The following is a 24,252-nucleotide window of genomic DNA, read 5'->3' on the forward strand; positions in this document are numbered from 1 at the left end:
AAATCACTTTACCTAGCATTTGGATTTATAATGTATGAAAGATGGACACCTGACACATGTTATTAAGGCCGTACTACACACCTCGGAGTAAGATGTACTGTAAAACCTGTCTCAACCGAACCGTACAGGGACTGAGGAAATTGTTAGGCTTGGAGAGGTGTTCGGTTTATAGAGGTCCTTTAAATGTAGAGTTCTATTGGAATGGGGCTGGAAAAGGGTTGTTCAGGCAGGTTTCCAGTTTAGACAGGGTTCGGTCAAATATCCCGTCATAGAACTTTGCGCCATTCCCTTTTCAAATTAAGAATAAAAATCAGGCTTCACGACGAAAAATTTGGTGCTAGAGTGAACCAAACTACTCAATATTTCCCTATACTTCAAGATGACCGCCATCCCCAGCGTCAATTGAATCTATTTTCACAAATATAAAGGGTGAAAACTTTCTCTTCATTGAGCTCTAAAATGACCCTCCACATGTGGTAGACCAGAAAAATTTAGAGTCCGGATATACATATATCTTCACCTAAAGCACATTCTAATTTGAATAGAATAATTCTGACAGTGGATGTTGTAATAAATACTGTATTTCAAGGTTAGGGACTGGACACAAATTACAGGGGGGGGGGGGGTGGGCGGTGTTTTTTGGGGGTGGGTCGCCATTTTTCGCGCAAGCATTTTTGAAGGGTCATAACATTTTGTGCAAGCCCATGGGGGAGGGTCACCTTTTTTCATGCATCAAAGCTGAAATTGCATGTGCACGTTATGGAATACTGAAAAAAGAAAAAATACCTCCTGGCACTTTCATTTTCTGCCATTACCATTTTCGGCGCGCCCTTCGGGCGCAAATTTCAGGTATAATAAACAATGTATTGATGATCCAAGCAGCCACATTGATTTAAGTTGTCATGATTTCTACTTGTTCAACACTATCGTGCATAACAGTTCCCTATAATAACTCTTTCAGTAACAATTTAAGAGATTACTTATTTGACATCATTCTCCCACTGACAATACATTGGGTATAGGTCGGTGTCAAACGTTCATGTCGCTGTATGTACATTTTTTAATTTTTTGAGGACATTGACAGAATACAAACTGTTCAGAATAGTGCATAGTGTCATCAATAACAACTGGAAGCTTCAGGTCGAACAACTTTTGAATAACAATTTAGGATCAGATAACCAATGAGTTATTTGTAGTTTCCTCATAGCCTACAATGTATAGTGAATCAACATTTTGGTGAAATTCCAAAATCAAATTTCTTGCACACCCATTGACTTGAAACTACTCTAGTCTAATCATGAACATTAATACCAATAATCAAGTGTACATAAATGCACAGATTTTCCTATTTTTTTATTGGAAAAAAATTATTCATAGTTTCATCATAGACTGCCATGTATAGTGAATCGACATTTAAGTGATATGCCAAAATCAAATTTCTTGCACAACCATTGACTTGAAACCACTCTAGTCTATCATGAACATTAGTACCAATAATTCAGTGTACATAAATGCACAGATTTACCTATTTTTGTATTGGAAAAAAATTATTCATAGGGTTTCACCATAGACTGCCATGTATAGTGAATCAACATTTCGGTGAAATTCCAAAATCAAATTTCTTACACACACATGGACTTGTAACCACTCTAGTCTAATCAAGAACATAAATATCAATAATCAAGCATACATAAATACACAGATTTGCCAAGTTTTGTATTTAAAAAAAATTATTCATAGTTTCTTCATAGACTACAATGTATAATGGATCCACATTTCATGCGAAATTCCAAAAACAAAGTTATTGTACACAGATGCATGTGTTACCACCCTCTTCTAATCAAGTACAATTATGTCAATTATTCACGGTCATATATACGCAAATAGTGCATATTTTTAATTCTGAAATTTTTTTTTACGGTTTTGTCATACACTCCCATGTATAGTGGATCAACATGTTATGCAAAATTCCAAAAACAAAGTTATTGTACACAGATGCACATTTTACCACCCTCTTCTAATCAAGCACAATTATGTCAATTATTCAGGGTCCATATATGCACAAATAGTGCAAATTTTTAATTCTGAAAATTTTTTGACAGTTTTGTAATGGACTCCCATGTATAGTTTTGTCATAGACTCCCATGTATAGTGGATCAACATTTTGACAGAAATTCCAAATCAAATATCTTGTTCACATGTGCACTTGTAAACAACCCATGCTAATCAAGTATATCTATATCAGTTATTAAACATCTGTATATGAACAGATATAGCTAGTTTTATACTGGAAAATACACGTTCGTAGTTTTCTTATAGTCGACTACATGTATAGTGAATCAACATTATCGATAAAATCTAAAAATTACATTTTTTGTACAGGCAAGCACTTTTACCTGCCACTTCAAGCAAAGTACATTTACATGAATTATCACACACATATGATTTGATATTTCTTGGACAACGCGTTATATCGGCCACATTTTGCCTTCCTTTAGGGAGGCCGACTTAAAAAGTATAGCAAGTCAGAAGGGGGTCTTTAACACATTGCGGGTTTTTTTGCAGGTATTGAGTAACAGGGGAGGGTCACTTATTTTCATGCACGGATAAGGGGGAGGGTCACTAATTTTTGTGCATGAACTTTTGGAGGGTCACAATTTTTTACGCAGCGGTTTTTCGAAAAAACACCGGCCCACCCCCCCCTGTAATTTATGTCCAGTCCCTTAGCACTAGTTTCACTGTCACGGAGTCACCACAAAATTTGCATATAATCATATGGCATACGAGGTACGTTTAAGTTAGACCGCGCCTCGAGGACAAATTTCTAAAATTCTCTTCTGATCTAACACTTGTAGGGGCTCATTTTAAAGATCTCAAAAAAACTTTCAAAACAATTTATCGAAAATCCAAAATTCAATTTTTCCCATAGAGTTAAACACAGGGATGGCCCGACCCCCCAATTTTTTATTTTTGATTTGGGTAAGAGAATGGTTAAAAGTTTAATTTAGGAAAGTTTTAGCAAAAGTTTGAGAAGTCTTTCACTTTTGAGGCGCATATTACCTCAACCCTTTCTGGCCTAAACCCCTATAGGGGTAGTTCTGGCAAGTTACCAGAAAGTCGGGCCTGAAAGGCTTAAACAAGTTTACATATGTGGTTGAAAACAGCAAATAGGCACGATGACCTTATCCAACCATATATCTGTAAATAGTGGTATGGGGCCAAATAATATCTATAGGCTTGTCATTTTGAAGAGAATTTTGTTGGGAGAAAGACTGCACAAGGATATGTCACTACTGAAAGTTTCTGTAAACCAGGTTGGATGAAGACATGAATTTCTGAGAAACAAAAGGCATCCATGTACACTGAATCTTACATGCATTGTGAAGACAAGGTTTCATGAAGATTAGAGGACACAGACAGCATTGTGTATTCAACATCAGTAACCTAGGGAGTCTTAGGTGTGTAAAGCAAGACTACAGGCCCCCTAGGAAGACATTTAGCTTGTATCCACCAACATTCACTCGTCATTTACAAATATTTGGACACATGGGCATAATAATTTTAATAAGAAAGGGAAAGGGCTTGTTATGCAAAAAAAAATTGAACAAGTCATCGTTGATGGCACAGTCCCCACTTGTTAATGGGTACTTTAATTAGAAGTCCTTGGAGAGGATAGGGTCCTCTTCATTAATTAGGTCTGTGATTAAAAGTACTGTGATACAGATGGGGCTTAATGGCCGAGAATGAGTTCCATGTTGGTGAAAACATAAAACCAATGTAGGCCGCCATCCTAATTATAAAAGGTCATTAAATGAGTCAATTAGTAACTATACTGATAAATGTCTTTATTCACTGTTATAAAGCAATGTGAGCTTTAAACATCTGTACAAAGTTTCATGAAATTTGATGCAGCATTTTTGACATATCAGCCTAATTACGCAAATTCAATAATTGACAATACTGCCACATGTCGTGAAACAAATTGATGTGCATTTGTATGACATAGGTCAATGTCCTTGTACCAACTTTGAATAGTATTGGTGCAAAAATGTCTGAGCTATGGCTCTGTACATGAAAAAAACTTATCAAAATGGCCACCATGCAGCCATTTTGCATTGGCTTGTGAAACCATAGACATGAATACTTATGATATAGGTCAATGTCCTTGTACCAACTTTGAATAAAATCAGTTGATAAATATCTGAGTTATGGAAAAGTCATAACAAAATGGCCACCAGGCAGCCATATTGCATCAGATTGTGAAACCAATTGACATGCATATATATTACATAAGTCAATGACTTTGTACCAACCTTGAATAAAATTGGTTGCTGCGGACATGAAAAATCATAACATAATGCACGCAGCCAATGTATTCGATTTTACCGTAAAAAACATCAAAGTGCATATGTATGACATAAGTCCACGTACTTGCACCAACTTTGAATACAATCGGTTGAGACGTGCCAGAGTTATGGCTCTGGACATGAAAAAAAAAGAAAAAAAAGTGGCCACCACACGGCCATATTGAATCATATCATGAAACAAATCGACATAAATATGTATGACATAAGTCAATGTGAAAATCAGTTGATACATGTCTGAGTTATGGCTCCGGACATGAAAAAATCGTAACAAAATGGCCGCCAAGCAGCCATATTGAATCGTATCGTGAAATAAATTCAAGTGCATATGTGTGACATAGGTCAATGTCCTTGTACCAACTTTGAATAAAAGTGCCTGAGTTATGCCTCAAGTCATGAAAAAATAGTGACAACATCACTGTTCGCTCCCATATAGTTACTCAAAACAAGTCAACAATTGTATGAAACATGGACATGCATATACAGACAGATAGACATACACAGACTGGGACAGAGTGATGACATTGACCCCAAGTGTGCTTTGGCCCATGGAGAGTGATACAGATATAATAAACAGCTGAATGTAATGATAAAATAGTTAAGTATAGGCCTATACAGGCACTGAGAGTGAATATGTTACAACAACTTGATTAGTTTCTTCCTTTTCTACTTCTGTGATAATATTTAAGACAATCAATCTGCAAGGCAGTTTATGTATTGACAAATATGTTATCTTTTACAAGCACACAGTAAACTGTTCTTGATTTTTCATTTACTATATTTGACATAGACTGAAATACATAACATGCAACCAATGTTTACACTTTGCCTATACACCAGATACATGGAGAAATTCAACATACAATCATCAACTCAGAAACCCTACAGGAAAAAGTAAACATTGTTTTCTTCCAGAACAGCAGGTACATCCACATCTGGAACAACTTACAAACTTAACCAATTACACAAGGATGATGACACAAGAGATAAAGTTAAACTGTGGTGAACTTGACTATTCCTTTCAAATCCTTACCTAACTTGACATCTTAAACTAAAATACACTGCATGGTTAATTGTGCACAAAAATACATCGGGATGGACCATTTGATAAGGGATGGTGTCTGAAAGATTGATAAGGAACATTATCTTTTTTATCCGATCCATTGTACATTCTTTTCCCCCACTTTTCCACCTTTTCTTTTTGTCAAACCTTCTCTGGCTGAATTTTTTATTGGCATTTGTTTGGAATTTTTTCAAAATCTGCCAGGATTTTTTTACCGCATTTCAACACCAAATACAGTTTACCATAGCAAATGCTTACTAAATCACCACATTATATACTCTTAGTTCCAGTAGGTATAAAATTACCAAAAAAAAATCTTAAAATACAAATGAAGATATCCCAGTAAAACTGAAAGTTTCACAAATTGCCCCAAAATTCAAAATTCCGGATTTCAACTTAATTTCAATGTATCTTTTAACAAAAACCCTAAGGACCAGTTTAATAAATATCAAAGCAATCAGACTGGTAAATTTTGAGAAACAAATTTTTTGACCAAAAATGAGAAAAATTGCCCCCCAAAATACAAAATTGCAGATTTCATCCTAATTTAAAATATATCTAATTAACATAAACCCTTGGAACCTGTACACTAGATATCAAAGCTACCAGATCAGAAGTTTTAGGAGAAAAATTTTTTGACCAAAAAAGGCAAAAATTGCCCCAAAATAAAAAAAATTGCCAGTTTCAACATACCTTCAATACATTATATTGAGATTAATCTTAGATACCTGTATACCAAATACATGTATCAAAGCTATCAAATCAGCAGTTTTTGGATTAAAAAATTTATCAAAAATTGGGGAAAATTGTCCCAAAATTACAAATATAACAATATCAATACAATTTGTACAAGCATGACTGAGGTCATTCTGAGGAACATGAATATTAAGTTTCATAGCAATCAGACGAGCGATTTCAGGGAACAAGATTTTTTGACTAAAAACGGAAAAAATACCCTAAAAATACAAACATGCAAATTTCATCCCAATTTTGCACACATAATTAAGAATACCTAAAGAAATCTGCATACCAAGTTTCAACCAAATCTGACCAATGCTTACTGAGTTTTAGCCATTTGCAGGATTTTTCCTTTTTTCCCCTCATTTGCATATTTTTGGCACTGACATGTTCATTTGAACAAATTCACATCTCCACCCCTAGGTGCACCTGTACACCAAATACTAAGACAGTAGGTGCTACGGTTTAGGAGTTTTTGATGTGGACGGACTAACAGACATACATACATACTTACATACATACACACAGACGCCATTTGCCACCTTACACGAATACCTCCCATTTGCATATATACATATGCATATATGGGAGCGTAAAAAATTGTAACAAAATTGCCGCCATGTGGCCATATTTGATCATATCGCAAAACAAATTGATGTGCACATGTATGACATAGGTTGATATCCTTGTACCACCTTATGATAAAATCGGTTGAGATGTACCCGAGTTATGGCTCTGTACATGAAAAAATCGTAACAAAATGGCCGCCATGCAGCCATATTAGATCATATCACAAAACAAATAGACGTGCATATGTATGACATAAGTCAATGTCCTTGTACCAACTTTGAATAAAATCAGTTGATTCATGTCTGAGTTATGGCTCCGGACATGAAAAAAATCATAACAAAATGGCCGCCATATTGAATCGTATCGTGAAATAAATCCACGTGCATATGTATGACATACGTCAATGTCCTTGTACCAACTTTGAATAAAATCCTTGTACTAAGTTTGAATGAAATCACTGCAGGCATCGTTGAGATATCTGCATGAACAGACGGACAGATGCACACAGGGACAGACGGACGCATTCACTCACGGACATGACCAAACCTTTAAGTCCCCCTGGACGATGTACGTGGGGACTAATAAAACAAAAGACACAGCATTGTAATTGTTTATCCTATGGTTTATTCTAAATGCATTTCCAATGTTATATTCCATTTCAATTCAAAATATGCTACATAATGTCACCTCCATCTTTTGTATAAACTGGCCATTCACAGAAGTACATTCAGTGGTATTATCATGACAACCCAGTGTTACAAAAACCAACTTGAAAATTAACAAAAAAAGGACAAATTTTGCTTTCCTTTGTAAACTGCAAACATTTTGAGGTCGTGTAATTATCGCTTTAAATTGGTAGACAATATCAATAATTTTCTTCATCCAACAATGTTGAAATTCTCATCGCACTCAGGGTAGCAACTACGAGCTCAAATGACAGTGCGTAGAATACAGTGTAATGATACTTTGCACATTGGAAGCTTCCATTTTTCATGGGGGCCATCAGTGTTTGCAATGTTGTTCTGCAAATCTAGTGTAGTAGTGGGCATATATTGACCACTGGTGTTGACCAACAAGCAAAACTGATGGTAAAAACCGTAATATAGACACAGAGAACACTGATGGCCCCCATTGGACAGAAAAGCAAAGGCTTGCACTTGGAGCACTCTCTGCTAGTTTGCATATATGCAAAGCAGTTTTTAAAATCAGCTGTGATGTCTTGCATAGAACATTCCATGCAACAAGAAATTGCTGGCTGTTTTGAATGGAAGATGACTTTCTTCTGTGACTCAACGTGATAGCACTTGCAAAACGACTGTCTTGGGGCACAACTCTGTTGGGACGACTGATTCATTGAGTTTGCTGTCTGAGGGTACCGTGGGTATTTTACTAGGGTGAGGAAAAGACCAGATTCATCTGCTTGAAACATTGTGAATGCACCGTTAGGATATTCCGAAGTAAATCAACTGTCAGGGGTCTTTCTTTGATGACGTTGCCGACTACTCGTATTTCTTGTCGTAATATCTCTGTCTACCTTGTTGACGGCGACCTGTGGAGGACAACATTGATAATAATGAAATACCTGTTGTTCATAAACTTCTGGGTTCATTAATTTAAATATAATATACTCAAAACTAATGTGAAAATCCTTAACTGCATTGACTGTATTCCATTTGTCACAAAATACAGTATCATGAGCCAGCATTAACTACTGCCACAGAAAACCCCCCAGTTTCTTAGCATTCATTGTACTATGTTTCTTGCTGCTGCATGTAATAGTGGTGTCTACAGTGCTATATCAATGGCCCTTGCCTTGAAATTTGTACTCATGAAGCCTATTTCACATCTTCAGTTTGTGTGTGATTTCTAGGAAGTCATGAGAAAATCATTGATAAACATTTTTGATACCCTGCAGCTTCAATGTTTTGCCACAAACTTACCAAAAGACTGTTGTTGACCCTGGTGGGCCTGTGTTTGGCGATGAAATGAACCCTGCTTCATTTCCATCAAGCGTTCATTATTCTCCACCAGTTGCTGGACTTTCTCAGATAGCTGCAGTGACAGGGTCTGTAGACGGGTGGGTTCACAGCGGTGCATCACTACACAGTGACTGGGCTGATCCCAAGACGCCTGCAGAAATGGACAATATACATCACTGTATCACTATACTGCATTACAAGATATGATGGTTTCAATCAGGTTTAAACTCACAATGTACAGTATCCAGTCACCTAGCGGAGAATGCTTGGTTTACTGTTTTCAAGGGCAAAACTTGCAGACGTACTTTCCATAAAAAACGTTTTTCTGGCCGAGTTGAAACTGGATGAGCAGCACTTTCACTCTCAGACTTCTCCATACATGTTACAAATTGAAGTTCAAGACAACATACAAAATGTAATTGTGGTATTTACGTCTATGTTTGGAGTCAGGACAGGAGCCGAGTGGATGATACATCGAATTAAACAGTCCATGTGCAAAGAACTTTGATGTGTTAGCTTTTTGAATATTATAGCACTGGTGAGTAGAAACTTCACTTACACAAGTGTCATAGTTGACCTACAAAGTCAACATGTGACAGAGATTAAACTATGCATCTCTGTGTAACTTAACAGAGTGTCCGATGCTTTGTTTGACAAATACGTTGATGTGTTTCATTAGATATAAAATGAAATGGGGTGACTTGTAGGAAGTGTGTGAAGGCTAGATAGTGACTACATATTGATCAGATATTCATTAACTGTCACAAGATTATGTCCTTACCATTAGCTCTTCATTAATAATCATTTTACTGATGATACTATGTACAACAGGCTCTTCAAGATCAAACATATCTGCTAATGTCACCAAACTGAAAGGAGAAGAGATAATCAACTTACTGAAAAAGTTTAAGATGATTTTGCACAACTAATGGTTGGTCAGGGTGTTAGCAGCTAAATATTATATCTAATATCCTTTGTTACCATGACAATCTGATATTCTTTCTATGCCATGACAATCATGAACAGACACATATATAAATCACAAGCCCTCCACCGTACTTGTTCCTAGTTTTGGTAAAAGTACCATTATATCAATGCCACATTAACAACAGAGGTTTTGGCAACACAGATGGCTAGGGATATCACGCTTTGCAACACACCAGTTCCACTGTGAGGGCTAGATTTCTATTATTTATCATTAAAGGCAATCCCAAAATGAGACTAGCCCGTAACATCCTTTGCATATGCCAAATTATTATGTCCATTCCTACGTTAATGATTTCTACACACTGCTATGTGTAAACAGGTAAATTCTCACCTAAGTGATTCATACACACTGCCGTATGTAAACAGGTACGTCCGAAGACTCTCCTCTTGAATTTTCCTGAAAATGCAAGAAAGAACAGTGAGGGAGTTATTCCTTTTGAATCAAAGGGATCAGTATGTGCAGTGAACAAGATTTCTTTCAACAACAGAAAAAGTTGAGACGTCAAAATCAATGCCCTGGCCATGACTAAAATTGTACAAAACGAATGACTATATTTTATGTAAACCTGCCCAACAAGACATACCGGTAATTCAGTTTATAAACTTGATGTTAACTTTCATTTTCATCAACAAACTGATGAAATTTCTGCCAAATAATTGTCTACTACTGCTATTTCTCCCACAGGCAATATTCTGATCGCATTATTTTTTCCGGATATAGCCTGATAAAGTTAGAAGATAAAACTATTTACACAACGTACCTTACGATGAGTTTTTTTACTCTTTCTTTCTCTGGGAAAAGATTCCAGACCTTGGCGTTCATTTTCTCGTTGATGAGAAAATCCCGGCAACCTTTCCAGTCTCCATTCTTCATGGCTTTCGACGCGGCCACTACGTGCTCTCGCATACTCTCCGGTGGTCCAAGCAGGGCCTGTCGTTCACTCAGCCTCAACTGGTGGTGGAAGCTCTTGCTGATCATACGCCGACGTGTGTCAAATTCATGTGCTGTGACAGACCATCAGAAAAACAATATGGAACAGTGTTTCAACATTTATCTGATCGAAATGAGAAACTTAAGTAATCTTACTGTCAGGATTAAGCTGGGCAGATTCCCAGTTTTTTCGTTCTGATAGCAACCAATTCATATTGTTTAACCCTTTTCCTGCCAAGTCCATATTTCACCACCAGGTCAAGATGGTTAAAATTAATGAAACACAACGTATTCCATACGATGTATTTTAACATAATACTGTACATTTGAAGGCTGTTGAAAACATAATACTGTAAAGTTGATTTTTTTTGGACAAAAGATGCTATAACATACCAAGCCAAGTGGGTGAAAATACATCATGTTTTGGCTCAATACCGCTTTTTACTGACTTGGCTGATGGGGAAGTGATACAGTTATTACTGTCTGGCAGGAAAAGGGTTAACCTGTTCACCCCAATTCCCTGTTGAACGGTCCGCAACCACCATTGATAACAATGGGTTTGGGCTAAACCATAATGATGAAAAGGGTTAAAAGAGGCACATTACTAAAAGCATGTAGATTTAGAGATTCTTTACAAATACTGACATTGGCATCCTGACAAAAAATACACAGCATTGTTTTAGTAGTTCATTTTCATCAATGATACAGGCTATGCTAATATGGTGCTATTGAACCATAAACTCAAATATGCTCACATGATGTCCTGAAACCAAGATAGGAGGCAGTATTTTTGAAGTTGTTGTAAACAAAATTGTTTTCTTGAAAATGAGTATCATCTTTTGGAATTCAGATTATCAAGATACAATTGCGTGATAAAAGATGACAGGGTCAGCTGTGGTTGTTCAACAAGGGATGTAAACAACACAGAAGTAACGTTTGGTATTTGGGAATCGGCAGACAAATGCATTTTCATTGACATGACAAGTCTTACCTGCCATGTATGGAATCTCCAACAACATGGCTGACACTAAGTACACACATTCTAACAATTCCAGATTGATGTGCATGTGGAAAGGCATTTGCCGCCTTTTTTCAATCTTCTCTTGCTCCGCGTTTCTGTCCGCCATGGACCTCATCAGAAGACCCTGTGCAAGCAACTCCTTGGCTCTGCCTCCGCTCTGTATGTCCAGCAATGCATTGTGGGCGTCTCTGATGTTGCCTTGCCTGAAGGCACACAGTCCCAGCTGTACCATACTCCGGTTGTAGCATATCTACGGATGACAAATTGGCAAATATTATGAGTAAGGTGGGGTGAATTCTAAAACAAACCATACACAGATAGCAGCTGCAGCTTCATACAGGGAACTGTTTCAATTTTAAAGATGTGATACCATCTCAGTCAGGATGTGGTCTTTGAATTAAATGCAAAAATGAGGCCAAGGTGACGATTAGTGGAGTCAAACTTTAGAATACGAACTAAAAGGGTTTTCCCGGGGTCTCTAGTTATGAACTCCATATCCCTGACCCTAGAACAATCTTTGAATTTTTTGTTTCAACAGGTCCGTAAATCCCAGTAACAAATGATATTACATCTTAAGATGAGCCGCAGATACTGGGTCAGCTGCACTGCTGACAAGAAACAGGATTTGTAAACTGCACAGGAGCATGATGTAATCGATTTGACTTTTTTCACCGATATTAGTACTCAGTACAGGTCTTGTTGAATATATTTTTCGTTCACCAGAGTGGTCAGCAGAAAAACTGACACCTACCTGTGTTGGGACATCAGCATGCTGGATGGTGTCCTGAAGATGCGACATCAACATGAGATCCCTGGCTTCGTACCAACGGTCATGCAATGCATGATGGTAAATGTGACAGAGGATAGCACGAGTTCGGATCCTGTCAGTCGAATCCTTGGAATAAATAAAGTTACACATTCTGTCCATCAGGGCACAGCTATCCTCTGTGGAGGAATGAAAGAGAGGAAGGAAAGTAGTATCTCTACCAAAAAGCAATTTGCGGATACGATCATCATGCAAGTTATTCATATTTTTTATATTGCCAGATGAAAAGACCTCATACACTTCACACAGCACAAGTGTTACATCTCATTTGACAAGTCACAGAATTTAACGTCTACCCTTATCGTTACATTAGAAATGCTCATGTGTGTCTGGATAAGTTTGCAGTTCATTCTGAAGGAAATTACACGGGATAACGATGGAGGAATAGTTATGATAGCAAATAAGTGAAGCACTCATTTTTTTAGTGCTACAAGAATCTTGACTGATTTGCTATTTGTGTATACATGATGTTGGAAGAACTTATATGTCAATATAGAAGGCGTAGGTATGAACTTCGGACTACATTGTTGCCTACAGAATCACATTGTAGTTTGCTAGTGGATAGTAAAATTTGCAAGCAGGTAATGGTAGAAGACACTTTGATTTCCTTTAAACTCTAAAACACCAGTTTAGTTTTATGTAGAACAGATGAGGACTTCTCATCGTTACTTTTGCTGACAGTTTGTTAAATTTAAATGACAAAGACTGGTCCAACACCTTGGGAAATACATAGACTCTTCTCTGAACACCGATATATTCAAAACATGCCGCCATGAAGTAACATTGGGATTAATTGCACATGTGTGGTGAGTGTTTTGGCAATGAACTTCACTGTTGTTTTGGCAATGAACTTCATTGTTGTTTTGGCAATAAACTTCATTTTACACAATCATTTGGACTTTGCATCGTGACATTCCCTCGTTCATGACAGAAAACATGAAAAATACACAGAAACACAGACATACCAGCTTTTTCATCTTCTTGGTCTTTCTTTTCCTCCTCTTCTTTGTTATCTTTTGTCTCATCCTCACCATCTTTTTTGTCTTCCGTAGACTCATCAGTTCCGTTAATCTGTGTTTCTGTGCCTTCTCCATTCTCCTTCTCTCTGTTCTTTCTCATCTTCTCTAAGTGCTTGTAATCATACTGAACAAGACATAAGGCAAGGTTTGAATGGCGTCTGCATGCTCTATTGAGTTATTGAGGATTCTGGTTAATTTCCACATGCCATGCATGTTATGGGACACCTGGGGCTCTGTCTGTCAGCTTTCAAAACTTAGCACCATTTTAGCATAAATATTATGACTGAAATTTATAAACTTATTGATACCTCCACTTTGATTAAACTCTACTTGTAAGAAGGTGTATCTTATGAAGATCATTAAAAAATCAGTGTTTTAAATACCCCAGGTAGTTTTAGAGTAAAATGAAAATTGCCATAGTTACCTATGCCAATATTTCGAGGTGTGTTTTGTGTGTGCTCTCTCTTTCACATTCAAGCATCTGTACACAACTTTCTTTACATTGGAACTTTCAACAATGAAGTCATCAATACTATGCTAACAATTTTCTGTTTCAGAAAATGTTGTCTATGTTCATCGAAGATAGTAGAGGGCATTGTGAATTTCATCTGAAATCGCCCAATATATACCCAAAACCTACCTTGTAATAGATGTGTTCTATGTTTCTGAGATATATACGACAAACTTCAGATGACGTGCCTCTCTCTTCTAGATAGTTTTGAAGTCGAACTACTATATCAAGCACCTTGGGTTCATCTTTAAGCCTACACACATAGAAAAACGTTATGAAGATTCAGAAATATGTGATATAGTTTTGCTGGTGACACAAGAACATTTCATGACCATTTATGAAATAACTGAAACAGTCACTTTGTAAACTCTCTTGATAGACGAGGACAAAAACATACACTGGAACATTTGTTGATTTTTTGATGATATCAAATGGGTTCAGTCATAAGCTTGAGTATGGAACAGGTTTTTTCAGTGACAAGTGTGAAAATTTCAAGGCTGTAATTAACCACAGAACTTAAAGAGTGTGCAAAATCTTCACAGTCGAGTACAAAACGTTAATATAACCACTTGTTGGCAAATGGTTGCATCAATCATAAACAGTCACACGTTGGAATATAAAACAAGTCTTAAGGTAGAATGATCCATAGTGACAGATATTCAGTCTAAGATTTTTCCAATACTTTTCTGATCTACCTCTCGTCGGGGCTCATTTAAAGCTCTTGGAGTAAAAACAATTTTCATTGTCGTAGTTGTGTTGTAGTCAGAAATTTCATTTTTTCCCATAGAGTTAACACAGGGATGGCAGCCATTTTGAATTTCAAATATCAGTAAAGTGTAAAGTATTTTATTTCTCTACACTAAACTTTACGCGGTGACCCCTGATTTTTATTCTTGATTTGGAAAGTGAATGGTTGAAAGTTTCATCGAGGAAAGTTTGAGCAGAAGTTATAGCCTTTCACTTTTGAGACATACACTACCTTAAAGAGCTTATATGCTTTCAGTGCAACATTTTGAGGGCAACAGAAAAACTACACAAAAATGAGCCAGACAAATCATCAATAATCAGGATGGTTGATCATACAGACAGGAAGAAAAAGTGCAGATTTTCCATACAAACATTATACACATCCCTGTACATGAACTGTCCAAAGTCACTGTGAGCTTTTCAGTGAACAGAGACTGCAATATATAAAGCTACCTCTCAACATATTCATATGAATGAGCATCACAGTTCTGCAACATTTTGTAGTATTCCTCCTCCATTCTCTCTACCTTTGTCAGGATACAGCCACGGATCCTGTACGGGACATTAGTGTTCTGGAACAAATACATAACAAGATTGTCACTTGTAAACTCATCGAAAAATTTTGATATAATCTCCCTCATCTTCTCGTTTTGTCAAAAAATTTTGTCATGTCAATACTGGCTTAGAGCGTGTTATGTCTAACTCAACATAGATGAGTTATTATCCATGGATTTGAAAATTGAAACAATCCTTATGGATAACTCTGAATCTGTGTATACTGTCAAGTTCTTTTCCACTATTGCAAAACACTAGCCAGGATTTGAAAATACCGGTAGTCCCCTGTTTGTAGACAACCAAACCCTGTCCTGGGACTACTATATTTGGCAGTTTTCACAGAAAGTGCAAAATTCACATGCAAAGATAGCTTTAATCTTTCGACATAAAAAATTACTTCTGTGTAGACAAAACCTTGCACTTCCGAACACACTTGTTAAAGCTATCCTTATTGGTAAGCACTGGGAATGAAACTTTCCCTCAAACTTCAACTGTACACAGTTATACCATACCTCAAAGTTCTCACTCTCTTCAGCAATGTTTTCTCCGACCTGTATATTTGGATTTAATATCAACAAGTCTAATGTGTCTGAGATATGCTCCAAACATCTGAAGAGAAAAGGACAAGAAAAATTTACAATCGTGGTGTATTGTACCATATTTACAATAGAGGGCGCTATTCAAATAGACTGTAATGCATAAATATTGGTGGCAAAGGTTCACTGGCATTAAAGTACAATATTTCTTACACTGAGTCAAGGATGTAAAGACAGACCACGTTCTAGAAGAAAATGGTTTACCTATTTTTATCTACCTGACATTTATTTCTACGAATGATAAGACCTGTTTAGTTATTACTTGGTAAATGTGTTCAAACAAGAAATGTCCAACAAGGTTTCAATGGAGGTTTCATGTTGGAATGGCTTATACATGATAACAATGACGGCATTTTTGTAGAGAGGAATTTAGAGACTGAACTTACAGTTCCCACATTTCTGGTTTCATGTTGGTTGCAATGTTTGGATTGGAGTCATAGACAGACGAAATGAGAGCAAAGGCAATCTTGATGTCGACACCAGGTCCCAGGTTGTTTGTGGCTGCTATTTGTCTCAGTTCCTTTAACAGAGAAATCTGCTCTGTTCGGTCTGTCGCTCTTTTACCCCTTGCAGCCTGGATTTCGTTCATTTTTCTGATGACGAGGGTGTGGGTGATCTCCACATCTTTATCAAACATAGCTTTTGGTTTCTGTTAAGAGAAGGCAATCAACCGATCAGGAAACAGATATTGATGCTCAATTTCCAAGCAGTTGAATTGTTTCAATCAATACTATCACTATTTTTTACATTTTTAATGCTGTGAAGATTAAGCTGTTGTTTTGTACAACAAGGCAGATTCATCTCCTTTCACAGTGCATTATTTAAAGAAACACAAAGCCTTCATTTCACTGATAAACAGCAAGACATCAAAATCTGAACTTCTGCACAATTTCTACTAGCAAACTGAAACACATCATTGTGGTTTGGGCAAATGTGCAGTGGTTTGGAAGGCCATTGCCAATTGGTAGATTGTCAGTGTTCTCCCCAGGAATGTGTGATAGCACAGTGACTAATTTGCATAACAATAACATTTTACCTTTTCCTTGGTTCTAATGCCACCTTTCACTTCCTCCCAGCCTGCCTCCTCTTCCTCTTCTTCCTGCTCTTTGGCTTTCTTCACTGCCTTGGCTTTCTTCTTTCTCTCTCTCCTCTCTTTTTCCTTTTTGTCGTCTCCAGTCCTGTGTTTACAAAAGTGTTTCATGTGCTGCACATTAGCATTTTCTGAAAATTTTATATCAGCTTCACTTATATGGGTACAGAAACACAATATCATAAGCAAAATATAATTCTCGCATCCACCACTTTCCACTGCCAGGTCCAAAGCTCTTTTAGAAGTTTCATTTCCCACAATAAACAGTTTGATCTTGGAGCTTTTAGGGATGGATCGTTTGATCTTGGGTAGGGTTATTCAATAACAAACAAACAATCAGCAACGCAAAAGTTGCATGTTAAACATTTAGAAGTTATGTTGATTATGGAACTACAATACACATTAGAGGTATACAGTCACCTGTAATCTAAATATGCCCATATATGGTTTCTTGGTATTCAAAATGCTCATGTGAGGGTGCTGTTTTTAAAAAGCAGCCACCCGCTTAAAATCTGTGATTGGTTAGATTTTCTCTTTCCATGGTAACTGTGGCAAAATTGGAACAGGTGACCGTGTACTTTTAAGGGTTGCCTATACAAAAGTAGTGGAATGCATGAAGTGCACAATCTGAAAAAAGTGACCTAGCGGCCGATATAGCTCCGCTGTGTTTATGTAGAGAATAACTATTTTTGACACATGTTGATGAAGAAGGAGGAAATCTTTGATAGCTCAATGCAGTGGCCAGAAAAAAGTGGCTAAAATAAGCTGCAAAAATACACAATTGAAGATTTCATCATACTTTGAATATATCACATCGGATCATCCCTAGGAACATGTCAACCAAGCTATCTGATGAGTAGTGTTTGAGAATAAAATTTTCTGACCAAAAATGGCAACAATTGCCCCCCCAAAATAAAAATTGCAGATTTCATCATAATTTCAAAAGATCAAATTGAGTTCATCTATAGAAACCTGTATACCAAATTTCAAAGCTGTTAGACCAGTACTTTTTGAGAAACACATATTTTGACCAAAATGGGAAAAATTGCCTCAAAATTCAAAATTGCAGATTTCATCATTATTTCAATAAATATCATGTAGTTCATCTATGGAAACCTGTATACCAAATTTCAAAGCTATCAGATGAGCAGTTGTTGAAATACACATTTTTTGACCTAAAATTGCAAAAATTGCCCCAAAAATACAAAATTACAGATTTCAGGAGAAATTAAATATATATTACTTAGCTCATCTGTAGGAACCTGTATACCAAATTTCAAAGCTATCAGACCAGTACTTTTTGAGAAACACGTTTTTGACCAAAAATAGCAAAAATTGCCCCAAAATTACAAAATCGCAGATTTCATCATAATTTCTACAAATATCATTAAGGTGATCTGTAGGAACCTGTATACTAAATTGCAAAGCTATCAGATGGAAATACACATTTTTTGACCAAAAATGGCAAAAATTGCCCCAAAAATACAAAATTGCAGATTTCATCATAATTTCAATACATATCATTTAGTTCATGTGTAGGAACCTCTATACCAAATTTCAAAGCTATCAGATGAGTAGTTTTGGCAATACACATTTTTTGACCAAAAATGGCAAAAATTGCCCAAAAATACAAAATTACAGATTTCATCAGAAATTCAATATATATTACTAAGTGCATCTATAGAAACCTGTATACCAAATTTCAAAACTATCAGACCAGTACTTTTGAGAAATACATTTTTGACCAAAAATGGCAAAAATTGCCTTAAAAATGCAAATTTGCATATTTCTTCACAATTTGAACAAATCTTAAATAGATCATCCCTAGGGACATATGTACCAAATTTCAAAGCTATCTGACCGGTAGTTTTGAAGAAGAAGATTTTTAAAGATTTTTTTACCAAAAATGACAAAAATTGCCTTAAAAATACAAATATGCAAATTTCACCACGATTTGAAGAAATCTGACTGAAGTCACCATAAGTAAACTGCATATTAAATTTCAAAGCAATCGGACAAGCGGTTTGAGAAAAGAAGATTTTTTTACCAAAAACACCAAAAAATGCCCCAAAATACAAATATGCAAATTTCACCACGATTTGAACAAACTTAAGTGAGGTCACCCAAAGTGAACCGCATATAAAATTTCAAAGCAATTGGACTTGCGGTTTCAGAGGAGAAGGCAATTGTTGACGGACGACGACGACGACGACGGACGACGGACGACGGACGACGACGGACGACGACGGAAAATCAACCTATTTGATAAGCTCCGCGTCGCTGACAGCGGAGCTAAAAAGTGACTTTCTAAATTTTGGAACACAGTACAAAAACAATAGCATGTTAGCATCCTGACCACACCCATTCAAAATGTAATGGTGAATCCCTGAAGAAATCGAATCAGCAAATCGTGCTGAGGTACTACAGTCATATTATAGGGTTTCCTTGATATATCTGTGAAGAGTACAACAGGAATGGTGTCATAATTCTAACACGATTCACCCATGTCCACAAACTTGACTGAGACACGGTGTGAGTTGCTACCTGAACAGGGAATCGGTCGTGTTTTCCTTTTGAGTTATTCTACTTTGCTTGAACATGAGCTTTACCCACCAGCTTTTGAAATGCTTTCAAAATTTGCAAGTCATAACGCTTCAGGGTGTCATCATGACAGTTTTGGACACTTCGGCGTAAACTTACTTTTTCAAAAAGTGAACGGCTAAACTCTGTCCCCCTGTTCCTTCATCATCAGAGCTGGAACTTTCTTCATCAGAATCATAGTCCCACTGTGAATCCTCACTATCACTGTCAGCACTGCCCTGTATATATATGAATGGACCACATCAAAGTTGTCATACACACATACATGAGTAGAATGCCATCACTTGTATACACGGTATGTAAAACTACTTATTGGAGTTAATATCATCAACTCTGTTACACTTCCTTTCCCGCCTTCAAGCCGAGTACGGGAATAAATAATAATGGATTTCACACTGTCAACCATCCCAAACTGAAAACAATACAAATTTATCAGAGTTTGGTAATGAAAGCATGAAATGGAATTACATGGACACCATAGAAATGGTGGTACAGTTACAAATGGCCAGAACGTTTACAAGTATACTAGACGGACAATTGGTATATTTTTTGTTTTTTGTTTTCATTTGTCCCAAACTAAAACACTTAGGTACATTACAATTAAGGCATAAAATGTACCGTTACTTCTGAAATAACTTCAACAATATGCCATTGACAGTAAGTGCATCGGAGAATGGTGTTAAACTTCGACATCTTTAACTGATTTCAATTCACTTACAGCAGTGTCTTTCAAGAACTGGCTCTTGACTTCTGCTACAGGAGCTGCTGGAGCAGGCTTCTTGAGGAAGTCAGCAGCTGTTGTTCCCCCATCTGAATCATCTGAATCTTGTTCATCTGTGAATATTACAGATTACTGGTGTACAAAACTGGTGTAACGGCTTGGTCAAAAACACACTGATTTTTTTTATCAGAACAGCATCCAAAGTGTTCTATTGTTGATTTTGATCATTTAGTTGTTCATAAGTATATCAAACTTCCTGGCATGATACATGTGACCGAATTCCTTGGCTGAAGAAAAACATTTTCACCAGATTTCTTGGTAAAAAACATAGACGCCACTTAGACTCATCATATAAGCTCTTTTTGGTATTTATATATAAAACCAAATATGAGCTAAAAACTGCTGCTTGGTGATTTCACAGAAACTAATGTAGTCACTTTCTATCACAGTTGAAAAGCATGGAAGCCCATCAGCAGAATATTTTCTTATATAAAACCTCATGAAAAGGTAGGGTGTACCATGTTCTGACAACTGACTAATTTCCAAGTTGGCAAATGAGGAGTACAATACACTGCACGAAAATAAACCTACCATCCATGTCACTACCGGCACCATCAACCTCTGCTCCCGAAACATCTGGGTTCTGAAATGCAGAGTAACAAGAAAAGGTTGAGTGGCAAAAGACATAAAGCCAAAAACATTTGCTTCATACCCAAAAATAAAGAGTAACCATTACATAGTTTTCTCTATAGAGAGCAGTGAAAAAAGTTATCAGAGACATTGAACTTAACTTTCACAATAACTTTCTAAAATTCAATAAGAAATCTTGAATTGTTGAAATAAAACAAACTCACATATGATCAACCCTTTTCATTTATGCATCCTTTAGCATGGTCAAAGGGCAGCACCTTACCTCTTTGTAAGCAGCTATGTCTTTTTCATAGTCTCTGCAGTACTTCCTAAGCTTTTGTCGAAGTGTAGCAAGGGACTTGGCATTGATCTTATTAAACTTTTTCTTGTCTTCCCAGCACTGCAAAAAGTAAAACGATATATAAATCACTACATAATACAATGGGTAGATTTTGCTTTACACTGTAACTGTCTCTGGGCATGGCAAAGTTGAAAGGCATGAGAAAGGTACAATGATGTAACACTCATGTGACCACTTCATCAAGAAGCACATACAGTGCTGATCACAATGGTAGGTCATAATGGTGCTATATGCTACTGCCTATAGATCTCCGGACAAATTTTAGTGCCTGGTTTTTATTACTTCAATGTGAGGTCAGATCCATTAACATGTGATTTTTAGACTTTGAATCAGAGTACTGGTGGTAACAAAGTACCACTACCCTCATTAATTTCCTGTGAGGGTAATTTGTGGAGGTCTTGTCAGAATTTAAAACAAATATGTATCTTTGCATATTGATGATAAAATTGTGACGTCATTACAAACAAGCTTTATGGGGAAACATTGTTATGATAAAGTGTTGCGGTCTGATTCTTAGGGAATGACATTAACAATAAGAAATAAACCCATGTGTTGACTTCAATATTCTTACAGTGTTTTCTTTGCCTTTCTCTGACATGGGGGAAATGTCCTCCTCTAAAATGTCCTCCTCTGCTTGAAATTTCTTTTTTCAAGGGGGTGGATGAATACTTAGTTTTGGTAGAAGGGGGACCATAATAAATTATGCTAAGTTGAGTTCAGCAAATTTAAGTTTTCAAGGTGTTGGAAAACTTACGCTCTTGTGTGGATCAAACAGCAAATTAAAAGAATCTTACAGTTTCTTGCTCTTTTCTTTTTTCAGTAACTTACAAAAATCATTCATTCGTTCATCTTCCTGCAGATTTGATGCTAGTTTTGTCACTTTACTGTGACTAAGCAGAGAGCTGATTAAATCATAATAATTGTTACATCATTGGTGGCAATCATGGTGCCAAATGCCACTATCAATACTCTGTGTATATCAATATCTCAAGATCTGGTTGAAGAGGCGATGACCCTTGTTTGTGTCTATTTCAAGAGGGATTTTACTCAAACAGGGGATGTGCACAAGCAAGGGCGCTGGAAAACGCACTGTTGGTGTATTTTAGGCTTTGGCACATGTCAGATTTTCCTAGAAAGTCTGCTTCATGTTATTCTTCAAAGTAACTATTTGCATGCACCAAATAGTCAATGTTATAGACCCCCACTCCACCATTCCTCTGACAGTACCAAATATTTGACATCTTGCAGAAATGTTCAGCATACACTTTCAAGGTGCATCTGCAACATTTTCAGAGTGGTATGAGTTCTGGAAAGTTTTATCTGTCTTCTGCATGACATTGTGTGTTAAGTTTCTTTGGATATATTGAAACTGAAATAAAGGTGCACATTTTAGCTCCTGATTCTCCGTAGTGTTTGGAGTGTTGGACATTTTACTAGCATCAGCCTCTCTATCATTTCTACCCTCACACTTGCATACTGGTAAAGGCAAGTGAGTGTCCTTACCTCATTTACAAATTCTTCCAGTTCAACCAGACACTTTATGTACCACCTTGGTGTGCCTTCTTTCTCAACAATATTCTTCGCCTTCGCAAAGGCCTTCCCGAGGTCTTCAAAGCCAGTCAATACTTTAGAAATATCCCTGATTTTCTTATGATTCTTGATTTGTTTTATCACCCCTTGGATCTCATCAAATCTATGCAGAAATATATATCAATCAATGATGAATGTGATTTACCAAATGTGTTACACTAATAAGGCATGCATCACTTCAGTATGAAGAATAAATTTTTGATCATATAGTCGTGAATATTGCAGCCTCATTGCATCATCATTCGTCACGGCCTAACTGTGGAAATGCAGCTATCTATGGCTGGGTAGCGTGTGTCTATGCAGGTCATCAAAACATGTACATGTACATCTATATAGATTTTAATGCAGTGTCAAGGATTATGTTACCTTTTATCCTTCGCACTTCTTACAACTCTCTTCGCCGAATCTTCATCATCGTCGCTGAACATAAACATGCGAGCCGCGGGAGCGGCTGGCTTGGCCTGTACCTGCTGTTCCTCTCCTTCACTCTCATCCGAGGAGCTCTCAGAGCTTGACGCGGCAAAGAAACGCGACATCTGTTGGAAGAAGGTTTAGTTTTGTTCGATTAGACAGAAAGATTGTTCATCATCTCAGACTTATCTCCGGTATATGAGGGACAATAAAAAAAAATCAAAATTCGCAACATATGGGACACAGCCTATGAACAACATCTTGCTTGTCACGTAGGTGTAAATGGGTTAAAAAATCGTGAGCCGATTCACATCAGACTATCACATTTTGCAATTTAATGCACGTCCTCAGCTCGTGACAATGCATGACAGAAAAAAACTGGTAGTATAGAGGGACTACTAAATACTCCATGTTGAATGAAGGAGTGAAACATGCAACGGAATTGGGCTTCCTTGCTGATCAATGGATTCGATATGTCAATCGAGGCATTCGGTGGCCGCCATGTTCACTTGATGATAAGTTGATCACACGTGGTGCCGCTTGGAAGAAAAATTTCCAGTTCACCGTCTTCTGCGAAAGCAAAGACACCAAATGAAAAATCTAGCTTACGAACAAAATGCTAAGAGATAACTCGAACATTTACTTACGTTTATATCTGGGTGTTAACTCCCGTTAAATGTCGCAATCTCCTGAGCGGTCACAGACCTTCGCGGTAACTTTCGCAAGTTGCGTTCTACGTCACAGTCTCGTCAGAAGAGGAAATTTTACATTTAAATCATCAAATTTTCAGAGGGGCAGTTATGAATTCGTGAGACCAAATGTTTCTAATAACAATAAAATACTCAAATTATAGATAGTTATGAAAATATTCTACCATATGGTCCTCTTTGAGAAGAAGAAATAGTTTTAAAACTTTTTAAATTTATGTACGAGGATAATAA

At 36.9% G+C, this 24,252-nt stretch overlaps 1 protein-coding gene across 1 annotated transcript; it reads right to left on the reverse strand.

Annotated features, from left to right (window-relative positions):
* Positions 1–7,336: 7,336 nt before the first annotated feature.
* LOC139145179 (eukaryotic translation initiation factor 3 subunit C-like) lies at positions 7,337–24,059 on the reverse strand. The gene is made up of 20 exons (XM_070716167.1): positions 23,959–24,059; positions 23,267–23,436; positions 22,814–23,003; positions 21,233–21,349; positions 20,911–20,962; positions 20,317–20,432; positions 19,698–19,816; positions 16,944–17,085; positions 16,294–16,556; positions 15,824–15,920; positions 15,210–15,328; positions 14,139–14,262; positions 13,445–13,622; positions 12,405–12,598; positions 11,624–11,903; positions 10,463–10,706; positions 10,033–10,098; positions 9,496–9,583; positions 8,676–8,865; positions 7,337–8,284 (listed from the first exon to the last, which is right to left on the reverse strand). Exons 2-20 carry the CDS (start codon positions 23,434–23,436, stop codon positions 8,235–8,237), a joined length of 2,799 nt encoding a protein of 932 aa, XP_070572268.1. The 5' UTR covers positions 23,959–24,059; the 3' UTR covers positions 7,337–8,234.
* Positions 24,060–24,252: the final 193 nt, after the last annotated feature.

Source organism: Ptychodera flava, chromosome 12 (genome assembly GCF_041260155.1).
Source record: "Ptychodera flava strain L36383 chromosome 12, AS_Pfla_20210202, whole genome shotgun sequence".
NCBI lineage: Eukaryota > Metazoa > Hemichordata > Enteropneusta > Ptychoderidae > Ptychodera > Ptychodera flava.